Consider the following 21,219-nt stretch of genomic DNA (forward strand, 5'->3'; position numbering starts at 1 on the left):
TGAGCACTGGCCCTTAAGTTGTTCACACAAAGCTGGCGCTCTACCATGTGAACCACAGCTCCGCTTCTAGCTTTTCGGTGGTTCACTGGAGATAAGAGTCTCTTGGACTTTTCTGCCAGGGCTGACTTCGAACCGGGATCCTCAGACCGAAGCCTCCTGAGTAGCTAGGATGACAGGCGTGAGCCACCGGCACCTGGTTTTTGGCCATCAAAGGCTGAAGCTAAGCAACGGGCTGGTGGCTCACGCCTGTCATCCTAGCTACTCAGGAGGCTGAGATCTGAGGATCACGGTTCAAAGCCAGCCCAGGAAGAAAAGTTCCCTCAGACTCTTATCTCCAATGAACCACCAAAAAAACCAGAAGTGGAGCTATAGCTCAAGTGGTAGTGCAAAAGAAGTTAAGTTGGGGGGGCTGGGAAAGTAGCTCAGTGGTAGAGTGCTCGCCTAGCATGCATGAAGCCGCCCTGGGTTTGATTCCTCAGTACTACAGACACAGATAAAAACCAGAAGAGGCGCTGTGGCTCAAGTGGTAGAGTGCTAGCCTTGAGCAAAAGCAGCTCAGGGACAGTGCCCAGGCCCTGAACTGGCCAAGCAAGAGTATGAGGTCCTGAGTTCAAGCCCCAGTACCAGCACACAAAACCAACAAGGAAACCTGCCCATCCATCCATAGACGTGCGCCCCTCCTGACCCCCCTGAACTCAGTTGGGATCCCACAGGGGAGGGGCTAGGGTATCTGCTTTGCTCCCCCCTCCCACCCCACCCCAACTTCACCCCCAGGCCGGCCACACACACTCTGGTGTCTCCCCATGTGCCTGGAATTCCGACACAGCCCGGAGTCATTGCCCAGAACTTGCCAGGACCAGGCAAAGCTGATCCTCCCTCCCCCCCCCCATCTCCCTCCCACCCCCCCGCCTGCTGCTGAAACTTCTGCCCAGCCTCATCCCAAGTCCTAGTTGAGGTGCTGAGGATAATGAACACCCCTGCAGAGCTGGTGGGGGCTGCTCAATTCTATCCCCACACACCCTCCTCCCCTGCCCCCACCCCAACCAAGCCTCCGAGCTCTGTCAAGCAGGCATGGACATCCCAACATTGAACACAAAGGACACCTCTGTAAAACAGGCTCCCTAAGCGCCGGTGGCTCACGCCTGTCATCCTAGCTGCTCAGGAGGCTGAGATCTGAGGATCGCGGTTCAAAGCCAGCCCGGGCAGGAAAGTCCATGTGATTCTTATCTCCAATGAACCATGGGGTGGTGGGTCATGGGGCTTGAACTCTGGGCCTGGGCGCTGTCCCTCAGCTCTTCAGCTCAAGGCTGGTGCTCTACCACTTGAGCCACAGCTCCACTTCTGGTTTTCTGAGTGGTTTATTGGAGATCAGAGTCTCACGGAGTTTCCTATCTAGGCTGGCTTTGAACCACGATCCTCAGATCTCAGCCTCCTGAGTAGCTCGGATGACTAGGCATGAGCCACCGGTGCCAGGATTCTTCTAGAACAAAGCTCCTGGCCAGAGGTGCACCGAGAGCAAGGGAGAAATCGCCCTAGAGTGCATCAGCCTGGCCTAGGGCATGCTCTAGGCTCAGGGATTAGCGAGGCTCTGAAGGGCTGGTGAGGGATTTAGCCCCCACGGGCCTCCCTGTACAACGGGGATTAATAATTGTCCAAACCTCAGGGGGTCACCAGAATTAATTAAACCAGAGCGAGTGCTGTAGGAAAGCAGAGCTCAGTCAGTGTCCGGGCCAGGGCAGAATAGAAGGAGAGGTTATTTCTGAAGCTTTGGTGACTGTCATGTGGTCAGGAGGGTCATGTGACTTGTCCGTTCTCTCAGCACAGGGTGCTAGGCCTTCATCCATTCCTAATGGTGGGCTTTGCTGTACAGGAACCCGAGCCTGGCTTCTGGTTCAAGGGACAGCTAGGTGCTGTGTCTCAGGCCCCTATAAAGTCCCTGTAGAAGAAGCCAGGCATTGGCCTGGGAAGGTGGCTCAGTGGTAGAGTGCTCGCCTAGCATGCAGGAAGGCCTAGGTTCGATTCCTCAGTACCACAGACACAGAAAAAGCCAGAAGTGGCGCTGTGGCTCAAGTGGTAGAGGGCTAGTCTTGAGCAATGGAAGCTCAGGGACAGTGCCCAGGCCCTGAGTTCAAGCCCCACGACCGACAAACAAAAAACAAAACAAAACAAAAAATCATTCCAAGGATTCTGGATCTATAATCTGGTTAATTCCACTCTACCAGTGGCTCAGTATCCCACAGACAGTGCTGATTGCTGTAGGGCTATGTCTATGGCCAGTAGGCCTAGAGACAGCGTATCTATGGGGCAGGGTGGGTGGGTGCTATTCCTTCGGGTGCCCTCTGAATGATCCCAAGTTATCTCCCGCAGACAGCTCCTTCACCAGCCTGCCCTCTGCTTATCTCCCTGCTAAATGGCCCAGTGTCCTGCTGGGATGGGGGGGTGGAGAGGGTTGTCAATGTGTCCTTCAGGGCTTGGCGATCTGTCCAGGAATAGCTCTGTAAAGCCCTGGGTCTGCTCACGTCAGCATGGAGATGCAAGATCCTAGGGCCTTGGACCTAGGGACAGGGACTCGGGTTCCCGAAAGGCTTTCTGTCCTACACTAGCATCCATCTTGCTGCTTAAGGCCCTTGGGGTCCCTGATCTAAAGTGGAGAGCGGGCTGGGTGCCAGGGGCTCACGCCTGTCATCCTAGCTAGTCAGGAGGCTGAGATCTGAGGATCATAGTTCGAAGCCAGCCTAGGCAGGAAAGTCTGTGAGACCCTTATCTCCCATGAACCAACAGAAAACCCGAAGTGGCGCTGTGGCTCAAGTGGTAGAGTGCTCGCCTTGAGCTGAAGAGCGGAGGGACAGCGCCCAGGCCCAGAGTTCAAAACCCATGAGACACACAGAGAGAGAGAGAGAGAGAGAGAGAGAGAGAGACAGAGACAGAGACAGAGACAGAGACAGAGACAGAGAGAGACACAGAGAGAGAGAGAGAGACAGAGAGAGACACAGAGAGAGAGAGAGAGACAGAGAGAGACAGAGAGAGACAGAGAGAGACAGAGAGAGACAGAGAGAGACAGAGAGACAGAGAGAGAGAGAGAGAGCTCCATGCCAACACAATCACAACACAGTCTTGGCTCCTCAGGACACTGCTACTTTCCACCTGACTTTATTTTGTGTGTTGCCAGTTCTGAGCGAGACTTGTGCTCAGGGCCTGGCACTGTCCCTGAGCTTTTCTTTTTGCTCAAGGCTCTACTACTTGAGCCACAATTCCACTTCCGGTTTATGGTGGTTCATTGGAGGCAGTTTTCCTGGACTTTCCCTGTCCAGGCTGCCTTTGATCCTCAATCCTCAGATCTCAGCCTCCCGAGCAGCTAGGATGACAGGCGTGAGCCACTGGCCTTTTTCTTGTCCTTCTCCTCCTCCTCTTCCTCTTCCTCTTCTTCCTCCTCCTCCTCCTCCTCCTCTTCTTCCTCCTCTTTCTCTTCTTCTTTCTTCTTCTTCTTCTTCTTCTTCTTCTTCTTCTTCTTCTTCTTCTTCTTCTTCTTCTTCTTCTTCTTCTTCTCCTCCTCCTCCTCCTCCTCCTCCTCCTCCTCCTCCTCCTCCTCCTCCTCCTCCTCCTCCTCTTCCTCCTTCTCCTCCTCCTCCTCTTCCTCCTCCTCCTCCTTCTTCTTCCACAGGTACTTGGATTGACACTCTACCAAAGTGGGTTCGGGGGGGCCCTGTCCTAGTCTTGAGGGCCCCCGGAAGAGGTCGTGAGGGGGATGGAAAAGCTGGCTCTTCAGAGTAAGCATGAGGCAACAGGTAGAAGAGGGTTGGTTAAGAACATGTTCCTTGGGGCTGGGAAGGTGGCTCAGTGGTAGAGCACTTGCCTTGCATGCATGAGGCCCTGGGTTCGATTCCTCAGCACCACATAAGCAGAAAACGCTGGAAGTGGCACAGTGGATCAAGTGGTAGAGCGCTCATCTTGAGCTGAAGAGCTGAGGGACAGCGCCCAGGCCCAGAGTTCAAGCCCCAGGACTGACCAAAAAAAAAAAAAAAAAAAAAAAAGAACACGTTCCTGGAAGAGAAAAAATCCTGGGTAAACACCAGATAGCCAGAGGGACCATCAAAACCTGAGAATGTGGAGTAGGTTTGCAGGGGGGAGGGAGCGGAGGTGGAGGAGGGCCGGATGGGTGACATGGAAGGGCGGGGAGGTAGGTTGGGAAGGATCTTGCTGGCTGCTATAGTGAAGGACAGGAATTCTTTACTAGGCCTGGTTGTGTCTAGACCTTGAACTTCCAAGGTCAGAGATTGGATCTGGGTGTGTCTAATTCTTGTCTAAAGGGCCAGACACATAACACCGTGGGGGTGGCCATTACATGCTGAGCCCGGTGCTCAGCGCCCTGCCTGTCTGTCCGGCCTTGCTTCTCGTACTGCCACATGGGTCAAGGCCAAGCAGCACATACAAGATGACAAGGCCGAGTGCGCAGGAAACCGGCTGTGTGTGTATATATGTTTATAAAAATACTAGTGCCAGGGGCCGGGAAGGTGGCTCAGTGGTAGAGCGCTTGCCTTGCATGCATGAGGCCCTGGGTTCGATTCCTCAGCACCCCATAAGCAGAAAAGGCTGGAAGTGGTGCTGTGGCCCAAGTGGTAGAGCATTGAGCTGAAGAGCTGAGGGACAGTGCCCAGGCCCAGAGTTCAAGCCCCACCACCGACAAAAAAAAAAAAAAAAAAAGAAAGAAGATGATACCAAAAGGGTCCGTGTACTCTGCCTAGGGTCCAGGGATTCCCTCCACCTTTCAGGACAGCAGCCCCCCACCCCCACCCCGGCCCCCCAAACCTCCCACACACAGGGATGGTAAAAACTTCTGCTTTGCTCTATCCATCTGTCTGTCGCTGGGGCTGGTGATTCACACGCTCCATTCTGCTTTCCTCTTCCTAGCTAATTATAGCTCCTGCGTGTTTTCCCCTCGAAGAGGAAAAAAAAAACTGTTTTCTTAATATATCTATCTACCTCGATCTATATAGATAGAGATATTCCCAAGCCATTAGTATTTCATTTGGTGAGCATCCCTGTGTACAATTCAAATGGGCTTTGAGGAGGGGCAGGGCTCAGTGTGAGAGTTAGTGTTCTCACTAGAGCTCAGGAAGGAGTGATTTGTGGGGTACACATGGGGCTAAGCAGATGCTAAGATCAGCCCCTACCTGACAGACACATTGGGGTTCTATAGATCAGATGGCCTTACTGAGTGCTACCATAAGCTGAGTCCCCAAGCCAATTTCTGCCATGGGTGTGGACAGCGATCCTCTCTCTCTCCCTCTTTGCTCTCTCTGCAAAAGGGGAAACTGAGGCTTGGAGTCATCCAGGACCACATAGCTAATCAGTGGTCTGAGCAAAGGAAGCTGGGATGGTTGATATGGCTCTCAGTTTTAAGGTTGTTTTCTTTTTTGGGGGGGGGTTATTTGTTTGTGGGTTGTGGGGCTTGAATTCTGTCCCTGAGCTCTTCAGCTCAAGGCAAGCGCTCTACTACTTGAGCCACAGCGCCACTTCCGGTTTTCTAGTCGTTCATTGGAGATAAGAGTCTTATGGCCTTTCCTGCCCAGGCTGGCTTTGAACTGCCATCCTCAGATCTCAGCTTCCTGAGTAGCTAGCATGACAGGCGTGAGCCACCACCCCCGGCTGGCTCTGAGTTTTGTCTCTTCTCTTACCTGTCTCCTGGAAATCACACCAGCAGCTCTGAGATGGCCCAGAACAGAGATCAAAGCATCACGGGAGAGCTTTTCCCAAGTCTAGTGAGCAGAGATTGGAGCAGATATTTGAGCAGGTGGCCAAAAGCAAAGCTTCTAGAACAACACGGAAGGGGCAGGCCTGGTGCCGGTGGCTCACGCCTGTCATCCTAGCTACTCAGGAGGCTGAGATCTGAGGATCACAGTTCAAAGTCAGCCAGGGAAAGGACTTTTTTTTTTTTTTTTTTTTTTTTCAAGTCCTGGAGCTTGAACTCAAAACTTAGGGCCTGGGCACTATCCCTGAGCTTCTTCTACTCAAAGCTAGCACTCTACCACTTGAGCCACAGCGCCACTTCTGGCTTTTTCTGTGTCTGTGGTACTGAGGAATCGAACCTTGGGCTTCATGTATGCTAGGCAAGCACTCTACCACTGAGCCACCTTCCCAGCCTCCAGGAAACTCTTTATCGCCAATGAGCCAACAAAAGTGGAACTGTGGCTCCAAGTGGTAGAGTCCTTGAGGGGGGAAAAAAAATTAAGCTCAGGGACAACATCCAGGCCCTGAGTTCAAATCCCAGGACACACACACACACACACACACACACACACACACACACACACACACACAGAGAGCCTACCTCCCATTCATCCCTCCTCCACCCCAGATCTTCTAGGTCAGGGCAGGACCCCTCCCCCAGCCCTGGCTGGCAATAGAGGAAGTGTTGACGGCTTGCTAACCACAAGCAGACTGCCCTTGGCTCCCCCCAAGTTTTCTAGATACCTGACACGGGGGCGCCCCTCCCCCCCACGCCCCTGGCTGTCTGCCCTGGGTCAGGGCTTAGTGCCCAGGGCCTGTTAGCCAGACAGACAGCTGTTGGGATTTCCGGTGCAGGTGGAGGAGGGTAGGCCTCTCAGCCACTTTCTCGTCTGGAATCTCTTGGCCGAGTCTTCACACTCTTCTGGGGGTCCGTGTCTGGACCTTGGGAGCATCTGTCAATGGAAAGAAGGGGACCCAGCTGGGAGCAGGTGGCTAGGTAGGTGTGGCCTTGAGCCCAGAGGTCCAACCGGGAGACACGCCCACAAGCCACAGGAGTGGTGGCTCTGGTTCTAGGGGGCGGAGCTTCAGCCTGTGCAGGGGACCAATCCAGGGCCTGGGTTACTGTTGACTCAGTAGGTCCAGCAGGCCTACGTCAACAACCAGGGGATTTTGATGGAAGCATTTGGTTTTATGTCGGCCCAACACATCAGGGCATCTCTTTTTGGAGTGTGTGTGCATGCACACGTGTCTGTGTGTATGTATGTGTGTGCACAGGTGTGTGCTTGAACCCAGGGCCTATGACTATCTCTTGGCTTTGTTGTTGTTGTTGTTTGGCTTAAGGCTAGTGCTCTACCACTTGAGCCACAGCTCTACTTACGGCTTCCTTCCTTCCTCCCTCCCTCCCTCCCTCCCTCCCTCCCTTCCTCCCTTCCTTCCTTTCTTCCTTCCTTCCTTCCTTCCTTCCTTCCTTCCTTCCTTCCTTTCTTTCCTTCTTTCTATAGTTAATTGGAGATAAGAGTCCCCTGGATTTTCCTGCTTGGCCTGGCTTAAAACCACAATCCTCAGCTCTCAGCCTCTTGAGTCGCTAGGATGACAGGCGTGAGCCACCAGTGTCTGGCTCTTTATTTTGGTGCCAATGTGGGGCTTGAACTCAGGGCCTGGGCACTGTCCCTGAGCTTCTTTTTGGCTCAAGGCTAACACTTTACCACGTAAGCCACAATGCCACTTCCAGCTTTTTCTATGTCTGTGGTACTGAGGAATGGAACCCAGGGCTTCATGCATGCTAGGCGAGCGCTCTACCACTGAGCCACACTCCGATCCCCCACCCCTGATTCCTTCTCCCCACTGCAACCTGGTGACCCATCCAGATCCGAGGAGAAGAGAAAGCCGTGATGGGGACCGAAAAGCTTTCCTGGGGTTGGGAACACCTGCAAATCCCTCTTCACAATGGCATGGTGTCCCCCCTAAAATCCACCCTCAGAAATCAGCCTCTAGTTCTCTACTATCTTCTACCCCGTGCACCCCCACCCGCCTTTCCAGGCTAGCTTAGCTTTGGGGCCCAGCAACTATGACAAGAAAAGAGGGAGGAAGGCTAACCACCCCCATCCCAGACCTGTTTTTAGCCCCCCCCTTCCCCCCCTCTCCCCCCATCCTCCCCTCCTTCCCACCCCGGGAACTTGGCGTCCTCCCAAGAAGAGTGCGTGGGTCCTGCCCGGTATTAATAGCTCAGCTGGAGGAGGTGACAAGGATTTTCACAGCCAAACTCCAGAGGTCTTGCTTCCAGCCTAGGTTGGACAGGGTGAGTCCGTCCCCGCTGGAGAGAGAGAAGTCTTGAGTCCAGGCTCTGCTGGGCTGGTGCCTGGGGCTGGTTTGTGACTAGGCCCTGTGGGAGCTGAGAACAGAGGAGCCTGTGATAAAAGTCTCCCGCTGCAGCCCTGACCCCTCATTCCTGCGTGACTTATGTAGTCCAGCCTCTCCACTGGGGCCATGACCTCAGTCTTGCAAGTCTGGCTACATCAGGCCCAGCATGGAAAAGACGCGGGAAAGCTACACACTCACTGGTGGCTCACGCCCAGCATCCTAGCTACTCAGGAGGCTGAGATCTAAGGGGTCACAATTCAAAGCCAGCCCCAGCAGGAAAGTCTGCGAGATTCTTTTATTTTGGGGGCGGTCCTGGGGCTTGAACTCTGGGCCTGGGCGCTGCCCCTCAGCTCTTCAGCTCAAGGCGAGCGCTCTACCACTTGAGTCACAGCGCCACTTCTGGTTTTCTGGTGGTTCATTGGAGATCAGAGTTTCACGGACTTTGCTGCCCAGGCTGGCTTTGAACCGTGATCCTCAGATCTCAGCCTCCTGAGTAGCTAGGATGACAGGCGTGAGCCACTGGCAGCCTGCAGCTGAGCTGTGTTTCACTCAAGGCTTGCACTCTGCCACTTGAACCACACCTGCACTTCCAGCTTTTTGCTGGTTAATTGGACATAAGAGTCTCAGAGAATTTCATTTCCCTAGGTTGGCCTCAAACTGCGATCCTCCAATCTCAGCCTCCTGAGGAGCTAGGATGACCGGGGTGAGCTACTGGTGCCCAGAAATCGAAGGCCAGGGAGAATATTTAACCGAAAGTTAGCCTCTTGGGAAGAGAGGTAAGGCCAGGCAGGGGTGGCTCATGTCTGTCATCCTAGCTATCCAGGTGGCTGAGATCTGAGGATCACGGTTCTGAACCAGCCTGGTCAAAAAAGTCTTATCTCTAATTAGCCACCAAAAAAAAAAACAAAAACAAAACAAAACCCAAACCCTGGAAGTGGAACTGTGGATCAAGTGGCAAGGCGCCACCCAGAAGCAGAAAAAAAAAAAAAAAAAAAAAACAAGAGGTAAGGGACAGCACCCAGGTCCTGAGTTCAAGTCCCAGTTACCACCAACACACACACACACACACACACACACACACACACACACACACACACACACACCCCACAGGAAGAGAGGTGAGAAGTCAGATCCTAGCCTTCAGATGGCCTATTTCTCAAATGAGCAGTAGCAAAGACTGGCACACCCCCCCCCCCAGTCTGTGTACCCCAATCTCCCAAGGTCTAGCCTCCACCGTGGCTGACTAAGTCCAATCCCCTTAGTGCCAGTCTCCTATGACATTTCCAAGTGTGTAAGGAGGTATAGGCCCATTCAGTAATTGGTCTCATTAGACAGCTAGAGCTGCCCAGGGGGGTGGGGGGGTGGATGCTGAGCCCCGTGGGGCAGGCCAGACAGCCGCCCGTTAATTACCTGAAAAATCAGACAATTAGGCCTACTGCCACCCGCCTGCCCACGTCCTGCTGTCCCCTAATTACCGAACTGCTGCCTAGCAGTCTGGGAATGACCTGGATTTGGAGAGAGGACCAGTCTCTGCCATCTCCTCCACCCTCCACTCCTACCTTGGTACAAGCTGCAAAGACAAGAGACTTAGAATAGGGTCTCTACCACCCCCTGCCCCAACCTCTAGCCCTGGGGCTTGAACTCTGGGCCTGGGCGCTGTCCCTCAGCTCTTCAGCTCATGGTAAGCGCTCTACCACTTGAGCCACAGCGCCACTTCTGGCTTTTTCTGTGTATGTGGTGCTGAGGAATCGAACCCAGGGCCTCAGGCATGCAAGGCAAGCGCTCTACCACTGAGCTACCTTCCCAGCTCTCCCTTTTTAGGCTCTAAGCCCTTACACACACACACACACACACACACACACACACACACACACACACACACACGGAGTCATGCCAATCCTGGACCCTAGGTTCAACTCTAGGGTGGCCTCTGAAGGGTTTGTCCCAAGCTGTACTGCCTATATCTGTGTGTGTGTGTGTGTGTGTGTGTGTGTGTGTGTGGTATGCGTGCATGTGCCAGTACCAGGACTTGAACTCAGGACCTAGGTGCTGTCCCTTAGATTGTTTTGCTCAAGGCTAACACTCTACCACTTAAGACATGCATACACTTCTGGCTTTTTGCTGGTTAACTGGAGATAAGAGTCTCAATGGAGGGGCTGGGAAGGTGGCTCATTGGTAGAGCGCTTGCCTTGCATGCATGAGGCCCTGGGTTTGATTCCCCAGCACCATATAAACAGAAAAGACCAGAAGGTGGCACTGTGGCTCAAGGGGTAGAGCACTCACCTTGAGCTGAAGAGCTCAGAGACAGCACCCAGGCCTAGAGTTCAAGCCCCACGACTGACCAAAAAAAAAAAAAAAGTCTCAATAGGCTTTCCTGCCCTGGCTGGCTTTGAACCATGATCCTCAGATCTCAGCCTCCGGAGTAGCTGGGATGACAGGTGTGAGCCACCAGCGCCTGGCGGGCATTGATTATTTCATACAGCCCATGAATGAGACTGTAACATATCCCAAATGGCTTTTGGAAGAATCCAAAGGTCCTCATCCCTGGCTAGATGCTGGAATCTCTTAGATTAAATGTAGCTGGAGGCTGGGAGCTTGGAGGAGCCTGGGAGAAATCCAGCCGTGAATCTCCTTTCCTCTGTCAATTCCCAGACCTCCTAACTGCTCAGGTCCCAGAGATTTCCCACCCAACACATTACTTTGCCATGTTGCCATTATTATAAAAATGGCAGCGCCTTTAGGGTTTGTCCAACTGCTCCCTAGAGTGTTGGAGCTCTGTGACACACACACACACACACACACACACACATATATGCACACAATCACCTGTATACACACACGCATGCGTATACCCTATCCATAAGTTCTGACTATCCAGCTGCCTCGCTGCATTATTATTATTCAGTGACGTGGATGGCGTCCTGATCACTTCCGGGGCACTACTATTATAGATACCATCCCCACCAGTTCTGTTGACCACATGGTCACACCCGTGATCTCCAAGGGCAGGCCCTGGGCCGGGCTCTGTGTCAGCCTCTTTTAATGGTTAACACACAGAGGGAAGGTTCTGTCAATGCTTATTCAATGGATGGGAAGGGAGGATGGATGAATGGATGGATGGATGGATGGATGGATGGATGGATGGATGGATGGATGGATGGGTGGATGGGTGGGTGGATGGATGGGTGGATGCATGGATGGAAGAATGCCAGTACTGAGGTTTGAACCCAAAGCCTGGGCACTGTCTTTTAGCTTTTGTGGAGTTTGAACTCAGGGGCCTGGGCCTTGTCTCTGAGCCTCTTTGTGTTTAAGGCTAGCATTCTACCACTTGAGCCACCGCATCACGTCTGTTTGTTTTGTCGGTTGTGGGGCTTGAACTCTGGGCCTGGGCGCTGTCCCTCAGCTCTTCAGCTCAAGGCGAGCGCTCTACCCCTTGAGCCACAGCGCCACTTCTGGCTTTTTCTGCTTATGGGGTGTTGAGGAATCGAACCCAGGGCCTCATGCATGCGAGGCAAGCACTCTACCACTGAGCCACCTTCCCAGCCTCCCTTTTCCCCTGCCACCTTTTTTTTTTAGCTGTTCCTTGTCTATGCCAAACTTGCCCTCTCCTCCCCACCGCTAAGCCTGGAGCCAGCTGCCCAGAAACTCTCCTGGGCCCAGCCCTTGGCTTGACTGGGAGCCTTTGAATGTGAGCATTCACACGTCCCGCTTTGCGGGAGGTAGCGCCAGGGTGGTCAACGCCTCCTTGGCTCTTAGTTCACTGCTCCCTCAAGGACTGGCTGTTCCTGAAAGATTGTAACACGAGCTTGGCTTCGGTGGGGACAGTGCCCACAAGCTCCTGGGCCAGTGGGACCTGGTTGCCCTGAGATTCCATTCTGCCTGAGCTCCAGCCGGGCGCGTCAAGGCTTGGGTGCTGTCCCTCAGCTCTTCAGCTCAAGGCCAGCGCTCTACCACTTGAGCCACAGCGCCACTTCTGGTTTTCTGAGTGGTTTCGTAGAGATACGAGTCTCATAGACTTTCCAGGCTGGCTTTGAACTGCGATCCTCAGATCTCAGCCTCCTGAGTAGCTGGGATGACAGGCGTGAGCCACCGGCGCCCAGCCACAAATGTATTTGTGAATGGAGTACATCATCATCTCTAGTCTAAAATTTCCCAGACTAACTACTTCCCTGCTTTTCTACTTTCAAGACGTTTCGGGGCTGGGAAGGTGGCTCAGTGGTAGAGCGCTTGCCTTGCATGCATGAGGCCCTGGGTTCGATTCCTCAGTACCACATATGCAGAAAAAGCCGGAAGTGGTGTCTGGACCCCCCCTCCGTCTCTTTTGTTGTACCTCTCTCTGTTGGTCCCCTTAGTGAGGGATGAGCAGAGATCTAAGGGGCTATCCTGTCCCCCTACCCCTACCCCTCAGCCCTGTTTCTAGAACCATCCAGAATGCCCTGGAAATCTAAAAATAAATGGGGGGGGGGGGAGGGTGTGTGTGGAGGAGAAGAAAGGACCAAACTTCCTTTCCACTAACGACATCCCCTTCCCACCTGCCAGCCCACACGTCGGCTCCATTTCCTCTCAGGGATCTCCCCACTTCTGGCTGATGCCACTTTTCCTGGGGTGCCACCCCCGCACCGTCCCCCCCTCCCACATTCCCACCCCATCAGGCCTCTGTGCTAGGGCTGGCAGGCCTGGAGAGCGCAGTAATTCCAGTTATTTTTAGCCCCGAGATTCAAGGAAGGGGAAGCCACCCCCGCGCCCTGGTGGAAAGCAATCGATTAAAACCAGGAGGTAGGAGAGGGCTTGCTGCCAGGCTGGCAGTGGGTATCCAGACAGGCAGAGGGGGAGGAGAAGCCGCTCCTTGCCCAGCTGGTTGGTCCTGGGGTGCTGATGAGGGATTAGAATGAGGGGGGCGGGGAGAGGAGGATCTCCAGGTAACCCTCACTGCTGCTTCTCATGAATCAGAGCCTGCTGCGCCTGTCATCCTAGCTACTCAGGGGGAGGCTGAGATCTGAGGATTGTGGTTTGAAGCCAGCCTGGGCAGGAAACTCCATGAGACTCTGATCTCCCATGAACCACTGGAGAACTGGAAGTGGCGCGGTGGCTCAAGTGGCAGAGTGCTCGACCAATCAGAGACAGCGCACAGGTCCTGAGTTCGAGTCCCAGGACTGGCAAAGCAAAGCAATACAAACAAAGACAGGGCAAGAGCTCCCCCAGAACCCAGAAAGGAGTCATGGCAGACCTCCTGTAATTCTCATGACCAGTCTATCTATCTGTCCCCTGCTTGGATGCCTTTGGGACTTGAACTCTGGGCCTGGGCGCCGTCCCTCAGCTCTTCAGCTCAAGGCGAGCGCTCTACCACTTGAGCCACAGCGCCACTTCCGGTTTTCTGGTGGTTTATTGGAGATAGGAGTCTCAGGGACTTTCCTGCCCAGGCTGGCTTTGAACCGAGATCCTCAGATCTCAGCCTCCTAAGCAGCTAGGATGACAGGTGTGAGCCACCGACACCTGGCTTGCCCTTGATCTTGCCCTTTGTCCCACCAGCCCTCAGTTTCCCTTCTCATCCACTTGGGAAAGTAATGAGCAACAAGATGACTTTCAAGTCTTATTCCAGGGTTCTTATGGGTGAGTAGGAGTGTGTGTGTGTGTGTGGGGGGGGGTCACAGCCTGTCTCCTTGGAAACTTGGGACCTGGAAGAGGATCACCCCCTTCCTTGTTCATTCAGAGGAATTCTTTCAAAGCTCACCCATCTTTCCCCTTCATCTAGATTTCCAGAAAGGGGGAGCTCTGGGATTCAGCCAAGGATTCAGCCGCCCACCCCCCCTCCCCAACTGTTCACCTCCTCTCCATCTCTCTAGTGTGGGCCTGGGAAGGGCTCAGGCTCAAGGGGCAGCCCGGGCAGGAAAGGGTTAAAGGAGACCAGTGGGGGGGGGGGCGTTGGAAGGGGGGATTGAGGTTGCCAAGGCAACAGCCTGTTGGGGCCAGAAGAGGCTGCTGGGGAGGGAAGGGAGAGGGCCATCCTTCTCAAGCCTCTGCTTCATTCTTCCTGATCACAGGCTCTTTGTTAATTTGCTTTTAAAGGTTCCCCTTAGCATTATTTTGTAGCTGGGGAGGGGGGGGAGCAGGGAGTTACAGGGCTTTTGGGGGGCCCTCTTTCTTGCCCACCTAATTCTGTCCCTTCTCTCTCAGTTTTTTTTTTGTGGTCAATGGTGGGACTTGAACTCAGGGCCTGGGCGCTGTCCCTCAGCTCTTCAGCCCAAGGGGAGCAGCATTCTACCACTTGAGCCACAGTGCCACCTTCGGTTTTCTGAGTGGTTCATTGGAGATCAGAATCTCATGGACTTTCCTGGCCCAGGCTAGCTTTGAACCGTGATCCTCAGATCTCAGCCTCCTGAGTAGCAAGGATGATAGGTGTTGAGTTACTGGTGCCCGGCTTCCCAGACACTTTCTCTGAAGGAAGACATCTTACTACAGTACCACCCAGAAGCTCAGATGCCAGGCCGACCAGATCAATCATGGAGATCCCACTGGGAATGAATCTGGAAGACAGAAAGGGGGGGTGGGGGAGAGTGACTTGTGTGCCCTCTGTAAATTCAGTAGTCTGTCTGTGGTCCCATGCTGCCCCCTGGTGGACCCAGGAGATCCTTCCCAGCTCTGGCTACTGCATTTCCTCTCCCAAGAGGGAAAAGTCAGATGTCTGGGGCTAGAGGGCTGGATTGGCTTCGTGACTGAGCTAGGGGCTGCCCTTTCCTGTTCAACCACTGTTGGAACGGACAGATCTTGAGCCCCAACCCCATTTTTGGCACCGCACACTGCCCTGGACACATTTTCTTCTCCCAGAAGCTTTGAATCCTAGACTCTTGGAAGGGAATTCAAGGGTTTTTATTTTCCAGCCATGGCGCACACCTGCAATTTCAACTATAGAAGGTGGCAGAGACAGGAGGATTGTAAGTTCAAGGCCAGCCTGGGCAACTTAGTGAGATCCTGATTGGAGGGGAGAAGGGTTTTGGTGATCTAATTCAGTGGTATAATGTTTACCTAGTACTTACAAGACTCTGGGCTCAACTCCTAGTACCTTTCACCTGTCCCTCCCACAAAAAAAAAAAAGAATTTATTTTTTTCCAGCCCTTTAGTCCCTTTTGCAACCACAAACTCAGTTATGTAAGTGCTGCTTGTAAATGCCAGGTTCCAGAGCTCACTAACTCTGTGAACTCTTGGAAGGAATTCTCCTTTTTTTCCTCTCTCTTTCTTTGTCTCTATCATCCTTCCTTCCTTTTCTTTCTCTGTATCTTTCTTTCTTTTTTTTCGTGGTTGGTCGTGGGTCTTGAACTCAGGGCCTTGGCGCTGTCCCTCAGCTCTTCAGCTCAAGGCGAGTGCTCTACCACTTGAGCCACAGCGCCACTTCTGGTTTTCTGAGTGGTTTATTGGAGATAAGAGTCTCACAGGCTTTCTTGCTCAAGCTGGCTTTGAACTGTGATCCTCAGATCTCAGCCTCCTGGGTAGCTAGGATTATAGCCATGCTCCATGGTGGCAGGGCTACAAGATCCTGAAAGGGATCTTGATTTAATGACACATAGCTCAGTGATCCAGGTACTAGAGGAACAGAAGATAGACGAGGGGTGAGGGCAAACCAGAATGGTTGCTTATCCCTGTAATCCCAGCCCTGGGGAGTCTGAGACTGGTTGGATAGCCAGTTGTAAGGCCTGACTGGGATACATAAAACCCTGTTTCAAGAAATATCAAAGGTAGCTTAGTGGTAGAGTGCTCGCCTAGCATGCATGAAGCCCTGGGTTCGACTCCTCAGTACCACATACACAGAAAAAGCCAGAATTGGCATTGTAGTTCAAGTGGTAGAGTGCTAGCCTTGAGCAAAAAGAGCTCAGGGACAGCATCCAGGCCGAGTTCAAGCCTCAGGACTGGAAAAAAAAAACAAAAATAAAAACAAAAAACTGAGTACTCAAGGCTCACACCTGTAATCCTATCTACTCAAGAGGCTGAGACCTGAGATTTGTGGTTCAAAGCCAGCCCGGGCAGGAGCATCCATGAGACTTATTTTTTTGTGTGTGTCAGTCCTGGGGTTTGAACTCAGGGCCTGGGTGCTGTCCCTGAGCTTCTTTGGCTCAAGGCTAGCACTCTACCACTTGAGCCACAGCGCCACTTCTGGCTTTTCCTGTGGATGTGGTACTGGGGAATCAAACCCCGGGGTTTCATGCATGCTAGGCAAGCACTCTACCACTAAGCCACATTCCCAGCCGCTGTGAGAGACTCTGATCTCCAATGAACCACCAGAAAATTGGAAGTAGCGCCATGGTTCAAAGTGGTAGAGCACTAGCCTTGAGCAAAAAAGAGCTCAGGGATAGCACCCAGGCTCTGAGTTCAAGTCCTACAACCACCAAAAAAACAAAAGCAACCCAGAAGCCTGGTACTGGTGGCTCCTATCTGTCATCCTAGCTATGCGAGAGGCTGAGATCTGTGAGGATCAAAGGTTCAAAGCCAACCCAGATAGGAAAGTCTATGAGACTCTTACCTTCAATTAGCCAGCCCACCCCTGGCGCCCTTCGAGGCCTAGGAACCTTTCTTCGCGGTACTGAGGGAAGCCTTTTCCAGTTGCACCTTCCGGTGTCATCGACCGTATTTCCCATGCTGCACTGCAGCCTTGCCCTTCCTTTTCCGGCTCCAGGCGCGTCGGCTCCCGCGGGGTGGCGGTGAGTGTTTGCGCGCGTGGTATCCGATGCCATCCTCCCCCCGTGGGCTGTGGCGGGACACGAAGCGTGGGCCTGCGGCCTCGGGGAAGACAGAGCAGCCGGCTGTGGGGCTGTGGGGAGTTGGGGGGGCTGCGGAAGCCAGACGTGACGGGGATGGGGGGGGGGTGTCGTTCGTTCAGTCATTGCCTGGGCAGAGATGGCCGGTGCAGCTGGCACATCTGTGTATTTAGGCCTCTGGCCTGGATAACCACCGGATCTGGGGGGGGGGGCTGAGGGGTGGGGTGGGGGTGTCATCAGAGGTAGCCCGGGCCTTTCCAGCACCCCTCAACCCTCATCTTACACTTCTTGTCTTGCAGGTTCAGACATGGCTAAGTCCAAGAACCACACCACGCACAACCAGTGTAAGTTGTGTGTCTGTGTGTCTGTCTGTTTTTAGGGTCCACCTTGCACCCCTCTGCCTGGAGAGGATTGAGTGATGAGCATCGTACTAGAGAGCAGAGTGGACACATTCCCCTCCTATTGCTTTTTCTTTCTTAGACCCCCCCAGTCCTGGGGCTTGAACTCAGGGCCTGAATATGCCGTCCCTGAATTTTCTTTTGGCTCCAGGCTAGCCGTCTACCCACAACCCTACAGCTCCACTTCCGGCTTCTTTTGGGGGCGGGGGCATGGGGGCTGGTTGATTGGAAATAAGAGTTTCGGTAGAATTACCCCCCCTCCCCAATCCAGGCTGGCTTCGAACCTCTGATCCTCAGTTCTCAAGCCTCTTTAGTAGCTAGGGTTTATAGGTATGAGCCCTAGGCGACTCAGCTTGGCCATTTTCTTTTTGGCCATTGTCTTGAAGCTGTAATGGGGGGTGGGGAGGGGATGAGGATCTAATTAAGAAGCTCACAGTGTTTTTGCCTTCGATGTTTCTCAGCTTCCAGGCAGCCAGGCTGGGATGTAAATGGTTTATTTACCTGGGCGCGCATGGGGTTCTTATTAGAGGATGTAGTTACTTGTGGGTTTTGTTTTCTTCAATAAGTTAATTCCTGTTTTCCCTTTCCACAGCCCGGAAATGGCACAGAAATGGTATCAAGAAACCCAGATCACAAAGATACGAATCGCTGAAGGGGGTAAGTGTGCTGGCCAAACCATAAAAATGATCCTTGGGTTGGGGCTGGGAAGGTGGCTCAGTGGTAGAGCACTTGCCTTGCGTGCATGAGGCACTGGGTTCGATTCCTCAGCACCACATAAGCAGAAAAAGCCAGAAATGGCGCTGTGGCTCCAGTGGTAGAGCGCTCGCCTTGAGCTGAGGGACAGCGCCCAGGCCCCAGAATTCAGGCCCCACGACCAAAAAAAAAAAAAAGATCTTTGGTCTAAGGTGTGTTGTCTAATTTTAATTTTATTTTTTAGTGTCCTCGGGTTTGAACCTGGGGGTTTGAGTACTATCAGTGAGTTTCTTTTTTCTAATTGCTGTACAAAGGACTTTTGACTCAAAAGTTAGATTATGGAGGTAACGCATCTTGCTCAATGTCACTTCTTCCTATCCAGAATCTTCTGTGTCATCGTCTTCCTCTCCCTCCCCTCCAGTCTGCCTGAATGCTGTTAACTACTTCATGACTTAATTTGGTCTCCCAAAGCCTATGGTTTTCTTGCTCCATGCTGCAAACTCATAGCAGTTTTCCTTGGCTTCCCCCCCCCCCCCAACCTGTGGTATGACCAGATTACCACCTTCCTTGCTTTGCCAGAGCCCCACAGGGAAAGCATAGTTGCTTGGGTTTGGGGTTTATTTTGTTTTGTCAGTCCTGGGCCTCGAACTCAGGGCCTGGGTGCTGTCCTTGAGCTTTTTTTGCTCAGTGCTAGTGCACTCTACCACCTGGGCTACTCTTCTGCTTGCAGCTTTCTGGTGGCTCATTGGAGATAAGAGTCTCACAGACTTCCCTGCCCTGGGCTGGCTTCAAGCTGCAATCCTCAGATGTCAGCCCTGAAAGATTTCAGAGTACAAACTATTCAGCTGACTTGCTATAGGACATTCACATGCAACCCTACCAGAGCCAGAGACTCTGAAAGTGGTCAGTACCCCACTTAGCCAAGTGGAATGTTGGCTTATTGGGGTTCATGCTGGTGTGTCTCTGGAAATAATTTTCCAGGGTTGGACAGTTAGATGTAAGATCGTGTGCTGTTTTGTTTGTGCTGGTACTAGGGGCTTGAATTCAGCTTTGTACTCTTCCTCTTTTTTTTTCTGCTCAAGACAAGCCCTCTACCACTTAAACCACAGTGCCACCTCTGGCTTTTGAGTAGTTTATTGGCGATCTGAGTCTCAAGAGTTTACTGCCCTGGCTGGCTTTGAACTATGATCCTCAGATCTCAGCCTCCTGAGTAGCTAGGATTATGGACATTAGCCATTGGCTGCTGGCTTGAACCCTGGGCGCTGTCCCTCAGCTCTTCAGCTCAATGTGAGCACTCTAACACTTGAGCCACAGTGCCACTTTTGGTTTTCTGGTGATTCATTGGAGATGAGTCTCACAGACGTTCCTGCCCCGGCTGGCTTTGAATCGTGATCCTCAGATCTCAGCCTCCTGAGTAGCTAGGATGACAGGCGTGAACCACCACCCGAATGCCTGGCTTTATATTTTGACCAGTTGTGGGGCTTGAACTCAGGCCTGGGTGTGTGATTCCCTGAGCCTCTTGGTGCTCCAAGCTGGCACTCTACCCATTTCTGGGTTTGAGTGGTTAATTGGAGATAGAGTCTCATGGAGACTTCTGCTCAGGCTGGCTTCAAACCTCGATCCCCAGATCTCAACCTTGCAAGTAGCTAGGATTATAGGTGTGAGCCACCAGCACCCGGCTCTGCTGTTGGTAGAATGCCCGTGACTTAGGGGGAAGTGATGGCTTCAGGAGCCTTTTTGCTCGTCACTTAATCCCTTCCTGCTCTCCAGGTGGACCCCAAGTTCCTGAGGAACATGCGTTTTGCCAAGAAGCACAACAAGAAGGGCTTTAAGAAGATGCAGGCGAACAACGCCAAGGCCATGAGCGCGCGGGCCGAGGCCATCAAGACCCTGGTAAAACCCAAAGCAGTGAACAACAAACGCAAGCTCCCCGAGCAGGCCACCCGCAAGCTCCAGCGACTCGCCTACATCGCCCACCCCAAGCTGGGCAAGCGCATTCGGGCCTACATTGCCAAGGGGCGCAGGCTCACCACCCCAAAGGCCAGGGCGCAGGCGCAGGCCCAGCCTCAGGCTAAGGCCGAGGCCAAGGCTAAGGCCCAGGCCGAGGCCAAGGCCAAGGCCAAAGCCAAAGCGAAGGCCAAGTTGCAGGCCAAGGCACAGGCCAAGGCCAAGGCACAAACCAAGGCCCAGGCTGCAGCCACTACTCCAGCTCAGGCCCAGGCCGCAGCCCCTAAGGGTGCCCAGGCCGCAGCCCCTAAGGGTGCCCAGGCTCCAGCCCCCAAGGGTGCCCAGGCTCCAGCCCCCAAGGGTGCCCAGGCTCCAGCCCCCAAAAGTGCCCAGGCTGCAGCTCCCAAGGGTGCCCAGGCTCCAGCCTCCAAAGGAGCCCAGGGCCCCGGGAAGGCCCCACAATGAAGACCTTTTGTCTGCCAGCCTGAGCACGGATGGACTGCTGTGGCTCCCTGGCCGCCATCTTCAGGGTGGGCCGGTGGCCTCTGTCGTTTCTACCAATAAACCTGAAGCAGGCTCTGGTGGCCCATGTCTGTTGTCCCATGCCTAGGGTGGGGCGTCCGTCACAACCTGGCAAGTGGAGCTCTTGCTCAAGGCTAGCGCTCTTAGCACTTTGAGCCACCCAGCATCACTTCCGGTTTTCTGGTGGTTCACTGGAGATGAGTCTCCCTGACTTTTCCCCGGCTTTCCTGCCCAGGCTGGCTTCAGGCAGCCGCTCTCGGATCTCAGCCTCCTGAGTAACTGGGATTTCAGGCATCAGCTACCAGCCTGACTCCTTTATGCCTGTGCCTGTAATTTCCAATGCATGGTGAGCCACTTGCTGGGTAAAAGTGGTCAGAACGAGGATGGTTGTAACACTTTTTAATACATCAGCCCGGAACCCGTGGAGGGCTGACACAACTACAGCCCAACTGTTAGGCCTCTGCTCTTAAAGCAAATGATTGCATCTCAGAGCCTTCTGAGTTTGACCCAGGATCCCCAAGGCGCTTAATCGGCTGGTTTGGTTTTGATTTTTTTTTCCCCTGTCTTAGGGCTTGAACTCTGGGCCTGGGCACTGTCCCTCAGCTCTTAAGCTTAAAGCTAGTGCTGTACCACTTGAGCCTACAGCGCCCAACTTCCGGTTTTCTGGGAGTTCATTGGAGATGAGAGTCTCACGGGACTTCCTGCCTGGGCTGGTTTTGAACCGCGATCCTCAGATCTCAGCCTCCTGAGTAACTATCCGGACAGGTGTGAGCCACCGGTACCTGGCTATGTGTGTGTGTGTGTTGAATTTGAAATACTGGGGT

At 53.3% G+C, this 21,219-nt stretch overlaps 1 protein-coding gene across 1 annotated transcript; it reads left to right on the forward strand.

Annotated features, from left to right (window-relative positions):
- Positions 1-16,714: 16,714 nt before the first annotated feature.
- On the forward strand, positions 16,715-20,457 carry LOC138807666 (large ribosomal subunit protein eL29-like). The gene is made up of 4 exons (XM_069993431.1): positions 16,715-16,778; positions 17,135-17,179; positions 17,826-17,890; positions 19,697-20,457. The coding sequence occupies exons 2-4, from the start codon at positions 17,143-17,145 to the stop codon at positions 20,336-20,338; spliced, it is 744 nt and encodes a 247-aa protein (XP_069849532.1). The 5' UTR covers positions 16,715-16,778; positions 17,135-17,142; the 3' UTR covers positions 20,339-20,457.
- The last annotated feature ends 762 nt before the right edge of the window (positions 20,458-21,219 follow it).

This window comes from Dipodomys merriami, unplaced genomic scaffold (genome assembly GCF_024711535.1).
Source record: "Dipodomys merriami isolate MVZ:Mamm:240054 unplaced genomic scaffold, mDipMer1.0.p SCAF_427, whole genome shotgun sequence".
In the NCBI taxonomy this organism is placed as follows: Eukaryota; Metazoa; Chordata; class Mammalia; order Rodentia; family Heteromyidae; genus Dipodomys; species Dipodomys merriami.

Bases quoted from the DNA above. Each gene is read 5' to 3' on its own strand.
- LOC138807666 (XM_069993431.1), top strand. From the start codon at position 17,143: ATGGCTAAGTCCAAGAACCACACCACGCACAACCAGT. The intron at 17,180-17,825 runs GTAAGTTGTGTG...CCCTTTCCACAG, and splicing joins CCACACCACGCACAACCAGT to CCCGGAAATGGCACAGAAAT. The intron at 17,891-19,696 runs GTAAGTGTGCTG...CCTGCTCTCCAG, and splicing joins GATACGAATCGCTGAAGGGG to GTGGACCCCAAGTTCCTGAG.